Source organism: Oncorhynchus masou, unplaced genomic scaffold (assembly GCF_036934945.1).
Source record: "Oncorhynchus masou masou isolate Uvic2021 unplaced genomic scaffold, UVic_Omas_1.1 unplaced_scaffold_1018, whole genome shotgun sequence".
NCBI lineage: Eukaryota > Metazoa > Chordata > Actinopteri > Salmoniformes > Salmonidae > Oncorhynchus > Oncorhynchus masou.
In genome coordinates, this window is record NW_027016598.1 from 40001 (window position 1) to 58034 (window position 18034).

General features: G+C 45.6%; 1 protein-coding gene across 1 annotated transcript in view; it reads left to right on the plus strand.

Moving 5' to 3' along the window:
• LOC135538915 (collagen alpha-1(XXVI) chain-like) overlaps positions 1-17801 on the plus strand; it is a 48006-nt gene extending 30205 nt beyond the window's left edge. The window contains exons 4-14 of the mRNA XM_064964790.1: positions 5494-5555; positions 5717-5843; positions 6852-6941; positions 7094-7222; positions 11279-11356; positions 11632-11684; positions 11803-11865; positions 13167-13202; positions 14668-14712; positions 16240-16330; positions 16607-17801. Of these exons, the coding sequence (XP_064820862.1) occupies positions 5494-5555; positions 5717-5843; positions 6852-6941; positions 7094-7222; positions 11279-11356; positions 11632-11684; positions 11803-11865; positions 13167-13202; positions 14668-14712; positions 16240-16330; positions 16607-16794 (962 nt within the window). The 3' untranslated portion in view covers positions 16795-17801. The remainder of the gene's footprint in view (positions 1-5493; positions 5556-5716; positions 5844-6851; positions 6942-7093; positions 7223-11278; positions 11357-11631; positions 11685-11802; positions 11866-13166; positions 13203-14667; positions 14713-16239; positions 16331-16606) is intronic.
• The last annotated feature ends 233 nt before the right edge of the window (positions 17802-18034 follow it).

The window sequence follows — 18034 nt, forward strand, 5'->3', positions numbered from 1 at the left end:
TGGTTAGAGTGTAGAGGTGGGAGGGTAGCCTAGTGGTTAGAGTGTAGAGGTGGGAGGGTAGCCTAGTGGTTAGAGTGTAGAGGTGGGAGGGTAGCCTAGTGGGTAGAGCGTTGGACTAGGAACCAAAAGGTTGCAAGTTCAACCCCCCGAGCTGACAAGATACAAATCTGTCATTCTGCCCCTGAACAGGCAGTTAACCCACTGTTCCTAGGCTGTCATTGAAAATAAGATTTTGTTCTTAACTGACTTGCCTAGTTAAATAAAATTTAAAAACAAATAGATTTACTGTTGCTGTCAAGGTCATTCTAAAGTGTAGGTTTAACAGAGCAAATGAAATATCACCATAGTTTTACCAGTTTAGTATCATCACTAATATTATTTATGCCTGTATACTGTTTACAAAGTCATCAACAGCTGTTGTTTCAATTCAGCCCAGGGTTCAAGTTTAAGATGGTCTTCAAGGAAGTAGGGTTTCAGATGCTTCCTGAAAGATGGGCAGGGACTCCGCTTGTCCTGCCTTTAGGGGGAAGCTTGTTCCCCTGTTGGGGTGCCCGGACAAAGAGCTTTGACTGGGCTGAGCGGGAACTGCCCTCCTGCAAGGGTGGGAGGGCCAAGAGACCAAAGGTGGAGGAACAGAGTGCTCAGGTTGGGGTGTAGGGTTTGACCTCAGGCTAGGGTGTAGGGTTTGACCTCAGGCTAGGGTGTAGGGTTTGACCATAACCTGATTGTTTTTTCTTTAACTTAGATTATTGGTTGAGATGGAGAGGTGAATCCATCTCCTTCAAATGATGATATTTGGTTGCGTTGACAACCAAACACAATTCAACATCCCTTTTGAAATACAGTAAATGGCCCATTAACTTGTTGACAAATGATTTGTTGGATTCACGTCTCCAACTCATCCAAAAATCAAAGTTAAATAATGGGATTTAGCCAGTGGCTCAGATGGGACTATCCAAGCAGTAGATATACATGTCCTTTAAATGTTGATATCTGGTTGTGGTGTCAGCTAAACACATTTCAATGTGACTTTAATGTGACTTTAAACACAGTAAATAGCCTAAAGTTAAGGCTGTCTTATTAAACTAATGTCACATTCAACCTTTAAAATATGGCCATGTAACTGTTATTCATTTTAAGGTTACTGTAACTGTAAATGTCTACTGTAAATGTCTACTTATGTAGTAGTATATGTTCAAGATCACATGCAAAGGTCGTAGGTCAGTGGAGATGTTCCCAATCTGCTCAGAATCACCAACAGCATTGATCACTTCCTCTATGTACGTTTAATGTAATATCACCTAGCTGCAATCCAGGTGATTTGGTTCTGCTATTGAATGAAGCACAGTGATAATACATTCATACAGTAAATCCTATAACTAAATTAAAACTGACATTTTAATTCCAATTTTTATTGAACTTTGTTGTGCTTTTAAATGGTTGAAAGTGCAGTGATAACTCATTTAGATGAGAACTAAACCAAAAGGAAATCAGACATGGTGTTTCTATTGGAATCTGGTTGTGCTTTCAGATGGTTGAAAACAACACACAGTGATAACACACAGTGATAACACACAGATAACATAGTGAAGACATAGTGAAGACATAGTGAAAACATAGTGATAACATAGTGAAGACATAGTGAAGACATAGTGATGACATAGTGAAGACATAGTGATGACATAGTGAAAACATAGTGATAACATAGTGAAAACAGAGTGATAACATAGTGATAACATAGTGAAAACATAGTGATGACATAGTGAAAACATAGTGATAACATAGTGAAGACATAGTGATAACATAGTGATAACATAGTGAAAACATAGTGATAACATAGTGATGACATAGTGAAGACATAGTGATGACATAGTGATAACATAGTGAAGACATAGTGAAGACATAGTGAAAACATAGTGATAACATAGTGATGACATAGTGATAACATAGTGATGACATAGTGATAACATAGTGAAAACATAGTGATAACATAGTGAAAACATAGTGATAACATAGTGAAAACATAGTGAAGACATAGTGAAGACATAGTGATGACATAGTGAAAACATAGTGATAACATAGTGAAAACATAGTGATAACATAGTGAAAACATAGTGATAACATAGTGAAGACATAGTGATGACATAGTGAAAACATAGTGATAACATAGTGATGACATAGTGATAACATAGTGATAACATAGTGATAACATAGTGATAACATAGTGACAACATAGTGATGACATAGTGATGACATAGTGAAAACATAGTGACAACATAGTGATGACATAGTGATAACATAGTGAAAACATAGTGATAACATAGTGATAAGTCATTGTATATTCAGCTAACTATTGGCTGTCTTTTTGAGTGGGTGTATATAGGTTGTAATCGCATTGGTCAACGTCTCAACCAAATATTAGCGAATGATCCACGTTGAAATGCCGTGCTGTGTCCAGTGGGCAGTTTTTCTTGTTTTGTCAGTAAAATTCCCAGAAGTGTATCTGTTTGCAGAGCTAGACAAAAACATGAATGTGATCAGACTCCTCTGAGAATTTAAACAGGAAAATGTAGTTTGTTTGTTTATTTAGCGCAATACATTGCTACTGTAATAACTACAGTATAAAGGACTACGTAATTAAATCCTATCCCAAAAACTCAGATCATTCTAAGAAAAATAAATAGAACGAGACTCCATATCTTTGTGTTGCCATGGTGTCATTGTGTTGCCATGGTGTCTTTATGTTGCCGTGGTGTCTTTGTGTTGCCATGGTGTCATTATGTTGCCGTGGTGTCATTACATTGCCATGGTGTCTTTATGTTGCCGTGATGTCTTTATGTTGCCATGGTGTCATTATGTTGCCATGGTGTCATTATGTTGCCATGATGTCTTTATGTTGCCGTGATGTCTTTATGTTGCCATGGTGTCATTATGTTGCCATGGTGTCATTATGTTGCCATGGTGTCATTATGTTGCCATGGTGTCATTACTTTGCCATGGTGTCATTACGTTGCCATGGTGTCATTACGTTGCCATGGTGTCATTACAGATCCCAACATACTTCCTCTGTAGGTTGTGGTTCCACTATAAGTGCTGCGTTAGCTTTCACACAACAGAACTTTGCCTTTCTCTGCTGTGATGCTGGCATTCCCTCCACATGTTGGTATAGATTACCTCTGGCTCACGTTCATGACATGAAGACTTGTCTCTGTGGCGTGTGTTTATGATACAGTAATGACTCCAGATCCCGGGGGGGGTTAAGGGTGCACCCATCCTGCCCCGGGTGAAGGGTAAGAGCTGATATAACCGTGGGTGAGAACAGAGAGAGAGAGGGTCATATGACTTCCGTGCCCGAACCAAACCCTCCCCCCTGAACTGTACACTGAACACTCCATATCGGTCTGTACATATATCACCCCCATACACCCTACTGTACCGATACTCAGTGCAATTGTTCTTATCACAAGGAGCTAATTGGGTTCATTTTGGTCCCACTGAAGTGGCTAGATAAACAGTACTGAGTATGTGGGCAGATTAATTACAGAGGAATGTGTTTGGTTGAGCCCTTGATTGGTGCTTCTGTTTGTAGATGCTTATACCAATGGTAAACCACCCCCCCCCCACACACACACACACACACACACACACACACCTAAACCCTGCCTGTCCTATTTCAGACCATAAACCTCAACGGCTGCCAGTGGAACCCTGTGTACAGTGGTTAAACCATGATATAGGGAAGCCAGAACCGTTTCAGCTCCTTTTGTTGTTGCAATGACTAGTTATTTATGACTGCTAGTTGTCCATGGCAATGGCATTCTACATCATTAGGTTTGTGTGGCCAGATGTGTCTGTGGAATGGGGAACATTCCGGAACACTTCTGTTCTTGACATTCTATAACAGAACATTCCATTTACAGGCTATACTCATAGACTACCGTTCCTCTGTGCATGTCATGTAGTTTACTCAGAGGTGACCAGAGTATTACACACGTGGTGTCCTGAGTACCCCATTGACCAGATTATTATACAAGTGGTGTCCTGAGTACCCCATTGACCCGAGTATTATATAAGTGGTGTCCTGAGTACCCCATTGACCAGATTATTATACACGTGGTGTCCTGAGTACCCCATTGACCCGAGTATTATATAAGTGGTGTCCTGAGTACCCCATTGACCAGATTATTATATAAGTGGTGTCCTGAGTACCCCATTGACCAGATTATTATACAAGTGGTGTCCTGAGTACCCCATTGACCAGATTATTATATAAGTGGTGTCCTGAGTACCCCATTGACCAGATTATTATATAAGTGGTGTCCTGAGTACCCCATTGACCAGATTATTATATAAGTGGTGTCCTGAGTACCCCATTGACCCGAGTATTATATAAGTGGTGTCCTGAGTACCCCATTGACCAGAGTATTATATAAGTGGTGTCCTGAGTACCCCATTGACCAGATTATTACACACGTGGTGTCCTGAGTACCCCATTGACCAGAGTATTATATAAGTGGTGTCCTGAGTACCCCATTGACCAGATTATTATACACGTGGTGTCCTGAGTACCCCATTGACCAGATTATTATATAAGTGGTGTCCTGAGTACCCCATTGACCAGATTATTATACACGTGGTGTCCTGAGTACCCCATTGACCCGAGTATTATATAAGTGGTGTCCTGAGTACCCCATTGACCAGAGTATTATATAAGTGGTGTCCTGAGTACCCCATTGACCAGATTATTACACACGTGGTGTCCTGAGTATGACCAGAGTATTATATAAGTGGTGTCCTGAGTACCCCATTGACCAGATTATTATACACGTGGTGTCCTGAGTACCCCATTGACCAGATTATTATATAAGTGGTGTCCTGAGTACCCCATTGACCAGAGTATTATATAAGTGGTGTCCTGAGTACCCCATTGACCTGATTATTATATAAGTGGTGTCCTGAGTACCCCATTGACCAGATTATTATATAAGTGGTGTCCTGAGTACCCCATTGACCAGATTATTATATAAGTGGTGTCCTGAGTACCCCATTGACCAGATTATTATATAAGTGGTGTCCTGAGTACCCCATTGTGGGAACCAGTGGATTAGTTGACATGATCTTGACTTTTCTCTCAAAACAATTAAATGCCAATAAAACCTATTGGATTCATTCATCCCCCTCAGAATGTTGCTGTTGAAAGTCTGTGTGTGTGTGTGTGTGTGTGTGTGTGTGTGTGTGTGTGTGTGTGTGGGTGGGTGTGTGTGTGTTGGAGAGAAAGAGGGAAAGATGATGTTTAGTCTGCCTGAGTGTGATTTAATGAAGAAAATATTTAAGAATAGCTAATAAATTCCTGGATATTGTTTTACGGCTATTGTTCTTTTGTGTGTCTTTTGGCTTCCCAGTAGTGGTGGTATTAACCCACTGCCAGGAGAGGGTGTGTGTGTGTGTGTTTGTGTGTCTGTCATCTCCTCTCTCCTCTCTCTCTCGTTGCAGAGTACATGAACTGCACCGGCTTCACTGACATGAATAGCAGACTGAACGACATCGAGTCCAAGGTAAGAAGGAATGACAGGGGGAAAAGAGAACAGAGGACATGGAAGAAAGATGGTTGGTTGAAGATGATGACGACGATTAAGAAAATGATGATTATGATGGACGGAAGATTACATGTCACATCGGTATATTTAATCTGACCCTTGCTCTTTTGTTATTCCAGATTAAACTGCTAGACGGGGCAGGTTCACCATCACCATCCTTCAACAACTCAACAGAGGTTTCCAGTGATAACGAGGTGTACACCCCTAACCCCACCCCCATAGGCCCTCCATCCTACCTGGAGCCAGGTAACACCCCTAACCCCTCCCCCATAGGCCCTCCATCCTACCTGGAGCCAGGTAACACCCTGAACCCCTCCCCCATAGGCCCTCCATCCTACCTGGAGCCAGGTAACACCCTTAACCCCTCCCCCATAGGCCCTCCATCCTACCTGGAGCCAGGTAACACCCCTAACCCCTCCCACCTTGGCCCTCCATCCTACCTGGAGCCAGGTAACACCCCTAACCCCTCCCCCCATAGGCCCTCCATCCTACCTGGAGCCAGATAACACCCCTAACCCCTCCCCCATAGGCCCTCCATCCTACCTGCAGCCAGGTAACACCCCTAACCCCTCCCCCATAGGCCCTCCATCCTACCTGGAGCCAGGTAACACCCTTAACCCCTCCCCCATAGGCCCTCCATCCTACCTGGAGCCAGGTAACACCCCTAACCCCTCCCACCTTGGCCCTCCATCCTACCTGGAGCCAGGTAACACCCCTAACCCCTCCCCCATAGGCCCTCCATCCTACCTGGAGCCAGGTAACATCCCTAACCCCTCCCCCATAGGCCCTCCATCCTACCTGGAGCCAGGTAACACCCCTAACCCCTCCCCCATAGGCCCTCCATCCTACCTGGAGCCAGGTAACACCCCTAACCCCACCCCCATAGGCCCTCCATCCTACCTGGAGCCAGGTAACACCCCTAACCCCTCCCCCATAGGCCCTCCAACCTACCTGCAGTCATAGCTGTATCACACAGCCATACATCACCTAAGGGGAGATTACCTCTCAACACCCTGGGGCGGCAGGGTAGCCTAGTGGTTAGAGCGTTGGACTAGTAACTGGAAGGTTGCTAGTTCAAACCCCCGAGCTGACAAGGTACAAATCTGTCGTTCTGCCCCTGAACAGGCAGTTAACCCACTGTTCCCAGGCCGTCATTGAAAATAAGAATTTGTTAAAAAGGTAAAATAAAATAAATAAATAAACATGGTAAACACATTGTTCTGGTTCTGGCCCTCCATCCTACCTGTTCCATAGGAGGAAGAGGACCACCAGGGCCAATCGGATCACCAGGTATTCCAGGCCCAGCTGGCGAGGCAGGCGTTCCAGGACAGACCGGACCGACAGGTGATCCATCCTAATATTCCTCAGATGAGAATGCATGACATTCGTTCTGGTTTTTCAACGTTGTTCAGCATTGTCTTGCGTCAGAAGCGTCATTTATCCTCAATATCTGAATGCCTATGGTTGTGAGATGATGTGTCCCCTCTGATTCCCAGGGCCAATGGGAGAGCGAGGAAGACCCGGAGAGATCGGTTTTCCAGGCCTCCCCGGACCTCCAGGCCCTCCAAGGCCACGTCACTCCTCTACCCAGCCGAGGGGTGACATGTTCGGGTTCGACGAGCAGGGTGAGTGGATCCCCCCGCCCCACAACCACCATCATCACCATCTCAGCCTCAGTAGATGGTATTGTTTTCTATGAGCTCTTCCAGTCAACTACGATTGGAACACTGGCCAAGGACCAATGAATGCAGAACAAGGTGAAGACAAGGGCACAGCTAGAAATACAAGCGGTGTAACTGAATATATGTTCATATCCATGAAGGAGAACCACTGAGAGGGCCTCAGAGTATCTGTCCTCCTCAAAATAGCTGTGTTTGCTTCAGTCTGTAACAAAGACATTACATTAGTAGTTAAAATGCATCAGGTTGTTATTTTTACCAGGGTCAAAATGTCTCATGTACAGAATTACTACAACAGGAAATACTGGGTTGAATGAAGTTAATTGTTTCCTTGTCTGTCCACATTCATACTGCAGCTGCTAACAGCTACCATGGGTCTCTATGGCCACACAGCTGCTAACAGCTACCATGTGTCTCTATGCCACGCAGCTGCTAACAGCTACCATGTGTCTCTATGGCCACACAGCTGCTAACAGCTACCATGGGTCTCTATGGCCACACAGCTGCTAACAGCTACCATGGGTCTCTATGGCCACACAGCTGCTAACAGCTACCATGGGTCTCTATGGCCACACAGCTGCTAACAGCTACCATGGGTCTCTATGGCCACACAGCTGCTAACAGCTACCATGGGTCTCTATGTCCACAAGGCTGCTAACAGCTACCATGTGTCTCTATGTCCACACAGCTGCTAACAGCTACCATGGGTCTCTATGTCCACAAGGCTGCTAACAGCTACCATGTGTCTCTATGTCCACACAGCTGCTAACAGCTACCATGGGTCTCTATGGCCACGCAGCTGCTAACAGCTACCATGGGTCTCTATGTCCACACAGCTGCTAACAGCTACCATGGGTCTCTATGGCCACACAGCTGCTAACAGCTACCATGTGTCTCTATGGCCACGCAGCTGCTAACAGCTACCATGGGTCTCTATGGCCACACAGCTGCTAACAGCTACCATGGGTCTCTATGGCCACACAGCTGCTAACAGCTACCATGGGTCTCTATGGCCACGCAGCTGCTAACAGCTACCATGGGTCTCTATGGCCACACAGCTGCTAACAGCTACCATGGGTCTCTATGTCACGCAGCTGATAACAGCTACCATGTGTCTCTATGGCCACACAGCTGCTAACAGCTACCATGGGTCTCTATGGCCACACAGCTGCTAACAGCTACCATGGGTCTCTATGGCCACACAGTTGCTAACAGCTACCATGGGTCTCTATGTCCACAAGGCTGCTAACAGCTACCATGTGTCTCTATGTCCACACAGCTGCTAACAGCTACCATGGGTCTCTATGTCCACAAGGCTGCTAACAGCTACCATGGGTCTCTATGTCCACACAGCTGCTAACAGCTACCATGGGTCTCTATGGCCACGCAGCTGCTAACAGCTACCATGGGTCTCTATGGCCATGCAGCTGCTAACAGCTACCATGTGTCTCTATGTCCACACAGCTGCTAACAACTACCATGGGTCTCTATGGCCACACAGCTGCTAACAGCTACCATGGGTCTCTATGGCCACGCAGCTGCTAACAGCTACCATGGGTCTCTATGGCCACACAGCTGCTAACAGCTACCATGGGTCTCTATGGCCACCCAGCTGCTAACAGCTACCATGGGTCTCTATGGCCACACAGCTGCTAACAGCTACCATGGGTCTCTATGGCCACCCAGCTGCTAACAGCTACCATGGGTCTCTATCTCCACTAGCCACTGCACAGCTAATTTATATTCATGTCCATCTCTATTTCACAGAAAATACCTATTCTAAACTGAAATATTATGTGATTAATTCATACCAGGACCGGTATCTAAATACAAACTGTTTTCCATGGATGAGCTTGTGATGGTGACTAGAATGGGTCAGACAAGGCAAACACAGGTTAATGTGCCATAGTTCAACACCGGGGGGCAGTGCAGGCTGACTGGGGTTACCAGTATTTGGCCAAACTGCAAAATCAAAAGGTTAATTTTAGGGTTAGGCATAAGGTTAGCAGTGTGGTTAAGATTAGATTAGGGTTAAGATTAGGGTTTAGATTAGGGTTTAGATTAGGGTTAGGGTTTAGATTAATTAGGGTTAAGATTGGGGTTTAGATTAGGGTTTAGATTAGGGTTTAGATTAGGGTTAAGATAAGGGTTTAGATTAGGGTTAAGATAAGGGTTTAGATTAGGGTTTAAGTTTAGTGTGGGTCTTGGTCTAGATCTGGGTCTGTGGAGAGGAGAGGAGAGGAGAGGAGAGGCTGTCGGCTGTGTTAGCTACTGGAGCCAGCTGGCTGTAAATCACAGCTCATTTGTAAACTGTCAGCACAGCAGTCTGGAAACTCAGAACCAGCCAGGAGCCAAATCCCAGGCCCGTATAGAGAGGGGATGGAGGCGAGGCTCTGCCACTCATAGGCCCTCCTGATGTGGCTAGAGGGAAACTGCAGCAGCAGCTGGAATTAGTTCCAGCCGGACAGATGATTCCACCAGTGCACTTTACCTTAGTTTTAGTTAAGTGTGCTGGCTGGGGTTGGGGATGTTTGGGTTAACGCTCACGGTTAGGGTTAGGGTGAAGAGGAAGTGATTCGGGTTTAGACTAACACAGAAACATATATATACACACTTGCATACACACAGGACAACACATACTAGACAGGACAACACATACTAGACAGGACAACACGTACACACAGGACAACACATACTAGACAGGACAACACATACTAGACAGGACAACACATACACACAGGACAACACATACTAGACAGGGCAACACATACTAGACAGGACAACACATACTAGACAGGGCAACACATACTAGACAGGACAACACATACTAGACAGGGCAACACATACTAGACAGGGCAACACATACTAGACAGGACAACACATACTAGACAGGACAACACATACACACAGGACAACACATACTAGACAGGACAACACATACTAGACAGGACAACACGTACTAGACAGGACAACACATACTAGACAGGACAACACATACTAGACAGGACAACACGTACTAGACAGGAGAACACATACTAGACATGGCAACACATACTAGACAGGGCAACACATACTAGACAGGACAACACCTACAAGACAGGACAACACATACTAGACAGAACACCACATACTAGACAGGACAACATATACTAGACAGGGCAACACATACTAGACAGGACAACACATACACACAGGACAACACATACTAGACAGGACAACACATACTAGACAGGACAACACATACTAGACAGGACAACACATACTAGACAGATGCATATATTCATAGAAATGTACCTCCATTGATAAAAGCAGTTTGCCCTAGCAGTTTGCCCTAGCTGTTTTCCCTAGCAGTTTGCCCTAGCAACACACACACATACACATACACACACACACACACACAAACGCACACACACACACACACAAACGCACACACACACATACACACACACAAACGCACACACACACACACATCAAACACACGCACACACACACTACAAGGGAGAAGTGTTGGGTCAGAGGTCCTACAAACTTTAATGAAACACCATTGAGATTTTACAGCAAAGTGTTTAAACAGTGGAGGATTCTCAGAGGAGGAAGGGGAGGACCATCTTCCTCAGTGAATTTCATAGAAACAAAAATTGTAAACATTAAAAAAGTGATTCCTTTTTAGATAAAACTATACTAAATATATTCACGTCACCAAATAATTGATATAAAACACACTGTTTTGCAATTAAACTCTACAGTAGACTCAACAGCGCCCTCTAGGGTAGCACCATGGTGTAGCTGGAGGACAGCTTGCTTCTGTCCTCCTCTGGGTACATTGATTTCAAATTAGAGTGTATCATGTAGTAGCCTAACCCTACCGCTGTTACATTGAGCTGGGTGAATGGAATATGAACGACAGTCATCCAATATGCTGTAATAGAAATGTAACATCACTGACCGCCTCTGTGGTACAACTTTGGTAAATACTTCATTTCTTGTTTGTGTTTTAATCAGAGGAAACACCTCTTACTCCAGATCTTCCTGAGTTCGTAGCCGGCCCTCCCGGTCCACCTGGTCCCCTTGGACCCCCAGGTACAACTTCATTTTTGTGTATCTGTGTCCCTGCAGGTATGTGTCCCTGCAAGTGTGTGTCCCTGCAGGTGTGTGTCCCTGCAAGTGTGTGTCCCTGCAGGTGTGTGTCCCTGCAGGTGTGTGTCCCTGTGTGTCCCTATGTGTCCCTGCAGGTATGTGTCCCTGCAGGTGGGTGTCCCCCTGCAGGTGTGTGTTTGTATCAGTGTTTTTCTCTCTAAGAACTACAAGTACCATCAACACAAATATGTTCTGGAACTGTTTCTGTGACATCACAGGTCCCCCTGGACCAATCGGACCAGCAGGAGTTCCAGGTCTCCCAGGGCGAGACGTGAGTACCAAATAGTCTAGTATAATGTCAGAGATGCTACTATGGTCACAGCCAGGGCAGTGTGAGCCTGGCTGTGTGAGGGAGATGTCTGATACCCCTTTCTGTTTGTGTGTTTCAGGCAGAGGGAGGCCTCCAAGGCACGGCTGGGGACCCAGGCTCTAAAGGAGACACAGGGGAGAGGGTGAGGCAAAAATGTTCCCCCTAATGTTCTCATTAGAAAACACTGGGAATGCTTGAGAAGGAATTCGTTATGAACGTGTATTGCAACACTGTCTTTGTTCCACTGTGAACATCTGCTTTGATCAGGAGGTAGACAGGAACGCTTATAAAGACCTTGTGTTCAAATACTAAGTCTGCCTCCCAAACGGAGTACACTCATTTTGACCAGGGAACATTTGTGACACATCCACATGTCAGACTTCACTGATCACAAAAGTAATCTTCTCATTCAGCCATAATTAATCAGCCTGTGGCCCTGGTTAGACCTCACTGATCACAACAAGGGGGGAGGGTTCTATGATGACATAGGGATATTGTTTTAAGATGTTCATACCAAGAATCATTTATCTATTTTATTTTGAATTTTTAAAACCCAATTAAGGTGTCAACAACAACAACAACAAAAATGATTGGATGAAACGTTTGAATTTGTTTGCTACTGCTATTAGCCAATAGAAACACATTGAATAACAGATTGGAACAACTGGAACAAAATATAGTAAAAAAAAATCAAAAGGAAGTTTTTTTTGAAGAGTCTGACCTATATCGGATAGATATAAGACATTTATTTATCTTTTTTTTTAAACTGGTACTTAAGGTCCCTTTACAACTATTCTTGTGTGTCTTGTGGGCATCCTAGCAAAATAGAGAACACCATGGTGTTCGTGAGACTCTCATCTTTCAATAGATTGGTCATAATAGTTTTTTAGGCCAAACCGACCGGACAATGCAGATGTTTTCGTGAGAAGTCTTATAGTCTGACAAACACCGCTCTTGCTCTGTCACCATTCAGAGGACGTGATGGATTGAGATGGAGCCCACGGAGGAAAAAACCCAACAGATATCTCTAGCTTAAACAGACAGATTTTGATTAATTAGATTTCCCCAGGGTCGCAGAAATTGTAGGCCAACGGTTAATCAGCATATGGCCCTGGTCCCACCTCACAAATCACAACAGTAAAGTTTTCATTCAGCCGTAATTAATCAGCCCGTGGCCCTGGTCAGACCTCGCTGATCGCAACAATAAAGTTCCAATTCGGCCAGGATGTTAAAACTAATCCCCGTCATCTGCTGTCATTAAAGAACAGAGGGTTAACCCGCACATGACCGGGTAGACCCGTTGGTGAGAACATCAAACAGACCAGTCATTACGGCCAACCTCAGTGGCGTGCTGATTCTTCCTGTGACACCGCCCTCCAGTTTCTGCTTGCACTGCGAGAATGAGAGGTTCTCTGATCTGTGTTCCTCTCTCTCTCTCACCAGGGACCTCCAGGATTAACAGGGGAGCATGGCCAGCCTGTGAGTACGGAAAGGCTGTTCACACAGACACGCAAAACAAAACGCCAGGCTTTTCATGTCAGCTTTTGGCTGATCAAAAAAATAAAATAAATGAAAAGTTGATAAATAAAACTGTTGCCGGCCAAAATGACCGGGATTAAATTAATCCCAATGCAAAATAATGCTTTTTAGTCATTGATGGGAATACCAGTCTATGGAAATACATTTTCCCATCATGCCTTATCAGTCTATAGGTTAATTTGCATAAAATGTGTGGAATTAAATTGGCCTGTGTGTAGTCATCATTTATTCCAACACAACGAGCACAGCATACAGAGCCTGTTCTGAGAGGGGTTTCTGCTGCTGCTCCACGGCAGGTTGCTGCTGCTCCACGGCAGGTTGCTGCTGCTCCACGGCAGGTTGCTGCTGCTCCACGGCAGGTTGCTGCTGGAGGAAAACATGGTCTTTTAGAACCCCATTCGTTGTGTAACAATTCTAAATGCAAATCGGGTGTTAAAAAAAAAAACAGTTTTGGTGCACGATTAAAAATAGCTACCACTCAACTGTTAATCGAAGCGGGCCTCCCGTTCACCTTTCACGTGCAACAGGCTATCAGCCAGTCACCCCACCACTTTACAATGCGAGCTGGAGGCAGTATGCATTTTGAAAACATTACTTAATTGTTTTAAACGTGAATGTTTTATTTCATATTATGAGGCACGTCTTACCTTGCTTCAAAGTAGCCTATAGGCAAACTCCAACCATGGAAAACGTGGAGGCAATTATTTTATAAAGACTCCAAAGGCAGTGGGTGAGTTTCAAGTTTGGATGAGGGAAACTAAGGGTTTAAATACAATCAGGGGAAACGAGGTACAGGTGCAAATAATAATGGGGAACAAGGGAAAAAACATAAGGTCAAAAAGCACAATGGGGGCATCTAGTGACCAAAACCCGGAACAACCCTGGCCAAATCCTGTCAGAGGAGCCTACAATTTATCCTACCATTTCTACCATTCTGCGTGCTCGTTATGATTTTGACATGCACATTTTCGTGGAACAGTTGTATTTCAATACATGAGACATGGAAGCCGAAGATAACGGCCACAAAGCCGGCATAGTAGGAATCAATGTTCGTCCTGTCTGATGGTTCGTCTAGCGGGATTTGCTCATAAGCGTCCGGATTAGTGTCCTGCTCCTTGAAAGCGGCAGTTCTAGCCTTTAGCTCGGTGCGGATGTTGCCTGTAACCCATGGCTTCTGGTTGGGATACAGGATGTGCAGATGAGGATGTGCAAGTAGAAATACTGGTGTGCAAAAGAGCAGAAAAACAAAACAAATATGAGGATGAGGTAGGTAGTTGGTTGGATGGGCTATTTACAGATGGGCTGTGTACAGCTGCAGCGATCTGTAAGATGCTCTGACAGCTGATGTTCAGTGATTTTTGCAAGTAGTTTTGTAATGATAATGAATGTGTCAATGTGTTTACAGGGGCAGTCTGGGCAGAAGGGGGAGCCAGGAGAGGGTTTACCTGAGGTATGCACTGCATTGTGTATTCATGGTTATTTGTCTCTGTCTGTCTCTCAGAGGGGGGAACTGAGGGAGTGTGTCTCTGTCTGTCTCTCAAGGGGGGAACTGAGGGAGTGTGTCTCTGTCTGTCTCTCAAGGGGGGAACTGAGAGAGTGTCTGTCTCTGTCTGTCTCTCAGGGGGAACTGAGGGAGTGTCTGTCTGTCTCTCAGGGAGGAACTGAGGGAGTGTCTGTCTGTCTGTCTCTCAGGGGGGAACTGAGGGAGTGTCTGTCTGTCTGTCTCTCAGGGGGGAACTGAGGGAGTGTCTGTCTCTGTCTGTCTCTCAGGAGGGAACTGAGGGAGTGTCTGTCTGTCTGTCTCTCAGGGGGGGAACTGAGGGAGTGTCTGTCTCTGTCTGTCTCTCAAGGGGGAACTGAGAGAGTGTCTGTCTCTGTCTGTCTCTCAGGGGGAACTGAGAGAGTGTCTGTCTCTGTCTGTCTCTCAGGGGGAACTGAGGGAGTGTCTGTCTCTGTCTGTCTCTCAGCGGGGAACTGAGCGAGTGTCTGTCTCTGTCTGTCTCTCAGGGGGGAACTGAGGGAGTGTCTGTCTCTGTCTGTCTCTCAGGGGGGAACTGAGGGAGTGTCTGTCTGTCTGTCTCGCAGGGGGAACTGAGGGAGTGTCTGTCTGTCTGTCTCTCGGGGGGAACTGAGGGAGTGTCTGTCTGTCTGTCTCTCAGGGGGGAACTGAGGGAGTGTCTGTCTGTCTGTCTCTCAGGGGGAACTGAGGGAGTGTCTCTCTGTCTGTCTCTCAGGGGGGAACTGAGGGAGTGTCTGTCTCTGTCTGTCTCTCAGGGGGAACTGAGGGAGTGTCTGTCTGTCTGTCTCTCAGGGGGAACTGAGGGAGTGTCTGTCTGTCTGTCTCTCAGGGGGAACTGAGGGAGTGTCTCTCTGTCTGTCTCTCAGGGGGGAACTGAGGGAGTGTCTGTCTGTCTGTCTCTCAGGGGGGAACTGAGGGAGTGTCTGTCTCTGTCTGTCTCTCAGGGGGGAACTGAGGGAGTGTCTGTCTGTCTGTCTCTCAGGGGGGAACTGAGGGAGTGTCTGTCTGTCTGTCTCTCAGGGAGGGAACTGAGGGAGTGTGTGTCTCTGTCTGTCTCTCAGGTGGGAACTGAGGGAGTGTCTGTCTGTGTCTGTCTTTCAGGGGGGAACTGAGGGAGTGTCTGTCTCTGTCTGTCTCTCAGGGGGGAACTGAGGGAGTGTCTGTCTCTGTCTGTCTCTCAGGGGGGAACTGAGGGAGTGTCTGTCTCTGTCTGTCTCTCAGGGGGAACTGAGGGAGTGTCTGTCTCTGTCTGTCTCTCGGGGGAACTGAGGGAGTGTCTGTCTCTGTCTGTCTCTCAGAGAGGGAACTGAGGGAGTGTCTGTCTCTGTCTGTCTCTCAGGGGGGAACTGAGGGAGTGTCTGTCTCTGTCTGTCTCTCAGAGAGGGAACTGAGGGAGTGTCTGTCTCTGTCTGTCTCTCAGGGGGGAACTGAGGGAGTGTCTGTCTGTCTGTCTCTCAGGGGGGAACTGAGGGTGTGCAGCAGCTGAGGGAAGCTCTCAAGATCCTGGCAGAGAGAGTTCTGATTCTGGAACACATGATTGGCATCCACGGTAAAGAGGGAGGGGTTTCTGATTCTGGAACACATGATTGGCATCCACGGTAAAGAGGGAGGGATTTCTGATTCTGGAACACATGATTGGCATCCACGGTAAAGAGGGAGGGATTTCCGATTCTGGAACACATGATTGGCATCCACAGTAAAGAGGGAGGGAGTTCTGATTCTGGAACACATGATTGGCATAATACTATTGATTGGGTCAAGAGGATAGAGTGAGAATCTAATGTTTGTTTTCATGGTTTCTACCATTGTCCTTTTCTGTACGCAGAGAGTCCAGTGGAGTCCGGCTCTGGACTGGAGAGCCTACCAGATTCCTTCCCATTTCCCGCCATGAGGACCAGGAAGGCCGAGTTCACCATCAAGACAGGACGACTTCAGCCTCTCCAACTCTCCTCCAATCCTCAAGGAAACAATCTGCCTATAGAGGTGGTCAGACAGAGACGAGGTCTGTTTTAAGACACCGATGAATTTGATTTTTTTTTTTTTAGGGGGTAGATCAGCTTTAATATTGCAGATAGATTGCACCTTCCATCAATGTAATTGTCTGCATCATTTCTAAACCCCCATGTATTGTTTTTTTTAAATATATATATACAGTGCATTTGCAAAGTATTCAGACCACCTGACTTTTTCTACATTTTGTTACGTTACAGCCTTTTTCTGATTTTTTTTATGTTTCCCCTCATTAATCTACACACAATATCTCACAATGACAATGCGAAAACAGGCTTTTAAAAATGTTTGCAAATGTATTACAAATAAAAAAATATCACACAGGAAATAAAACAAATATTATAAAACTCCTTGCACACCCAGCTGGTGATGGTGATATAACTGAGTAGAACAATCCTTCTACACCATACTGACATCATTACCTACATCCTTCATCCATTTACAGAAGTATTCAGACCCTTCACTCAATAATTTCTTGAAGCACCTTTGGCAGCGATTACATCCTTGAGTCTTCTTGGGTATGACGCTACAAGTTTGGCACACCTGTATTTGGGGAGTTTCTCCCATTCTTCTCTGAAGATCCTCTCAAGCTCTGTCAGGCTGGATGGGGAGCGTTGCTGCACAGCTATTTTCAGGTCTCTCCAGAGATGTTAGATCGGGCTCAAGTCCGGGCTCTGGCTGGGCCTTTCAAGGATATCCAGAGTCGTGTCCCGAAGCCAGGTTTGCCTAGTTCGGTTCCCAACGGGAAGCATGGAGGAGGAGGTGTGATGGTGTGTGGGTGCTATGTTGTTGACAGTGTCAGTGATTTATTTAAAATTCAAGGAACGCTTAACCAGCATGGCTATCACAGCATTCTGCAGCGATACGCCATCCCATCTGGTTTGGGCTTAGTGGGATTATCATTAGTTTTTCAACAGGACAATGACCCAACACACCTCCAGGCTGTGTAAGGGCTACTTGACCAAGAAGGAGAGATGGAGTGATGCATCAGATGACCTGGCCTCCACAATCCCCCGACCTCAACCCAATTGAGATAGTTTGGGATGAGTTGGATCACAGAGTGAAGGAAAAGCAGCCAACAAATGCTTAGCATATGTGGGAACTCCTTCAAAACTGTAGGAAAATCATTAATCTCTGGTTGAGAGAATGCCAAGCAAAGCTGTCATCAAGGCAAAGGCCCCATCTTTGAAGAATCTAAAATATATTTAGATTTCTTAAACACTTTTTTTGGTTACTACATGAT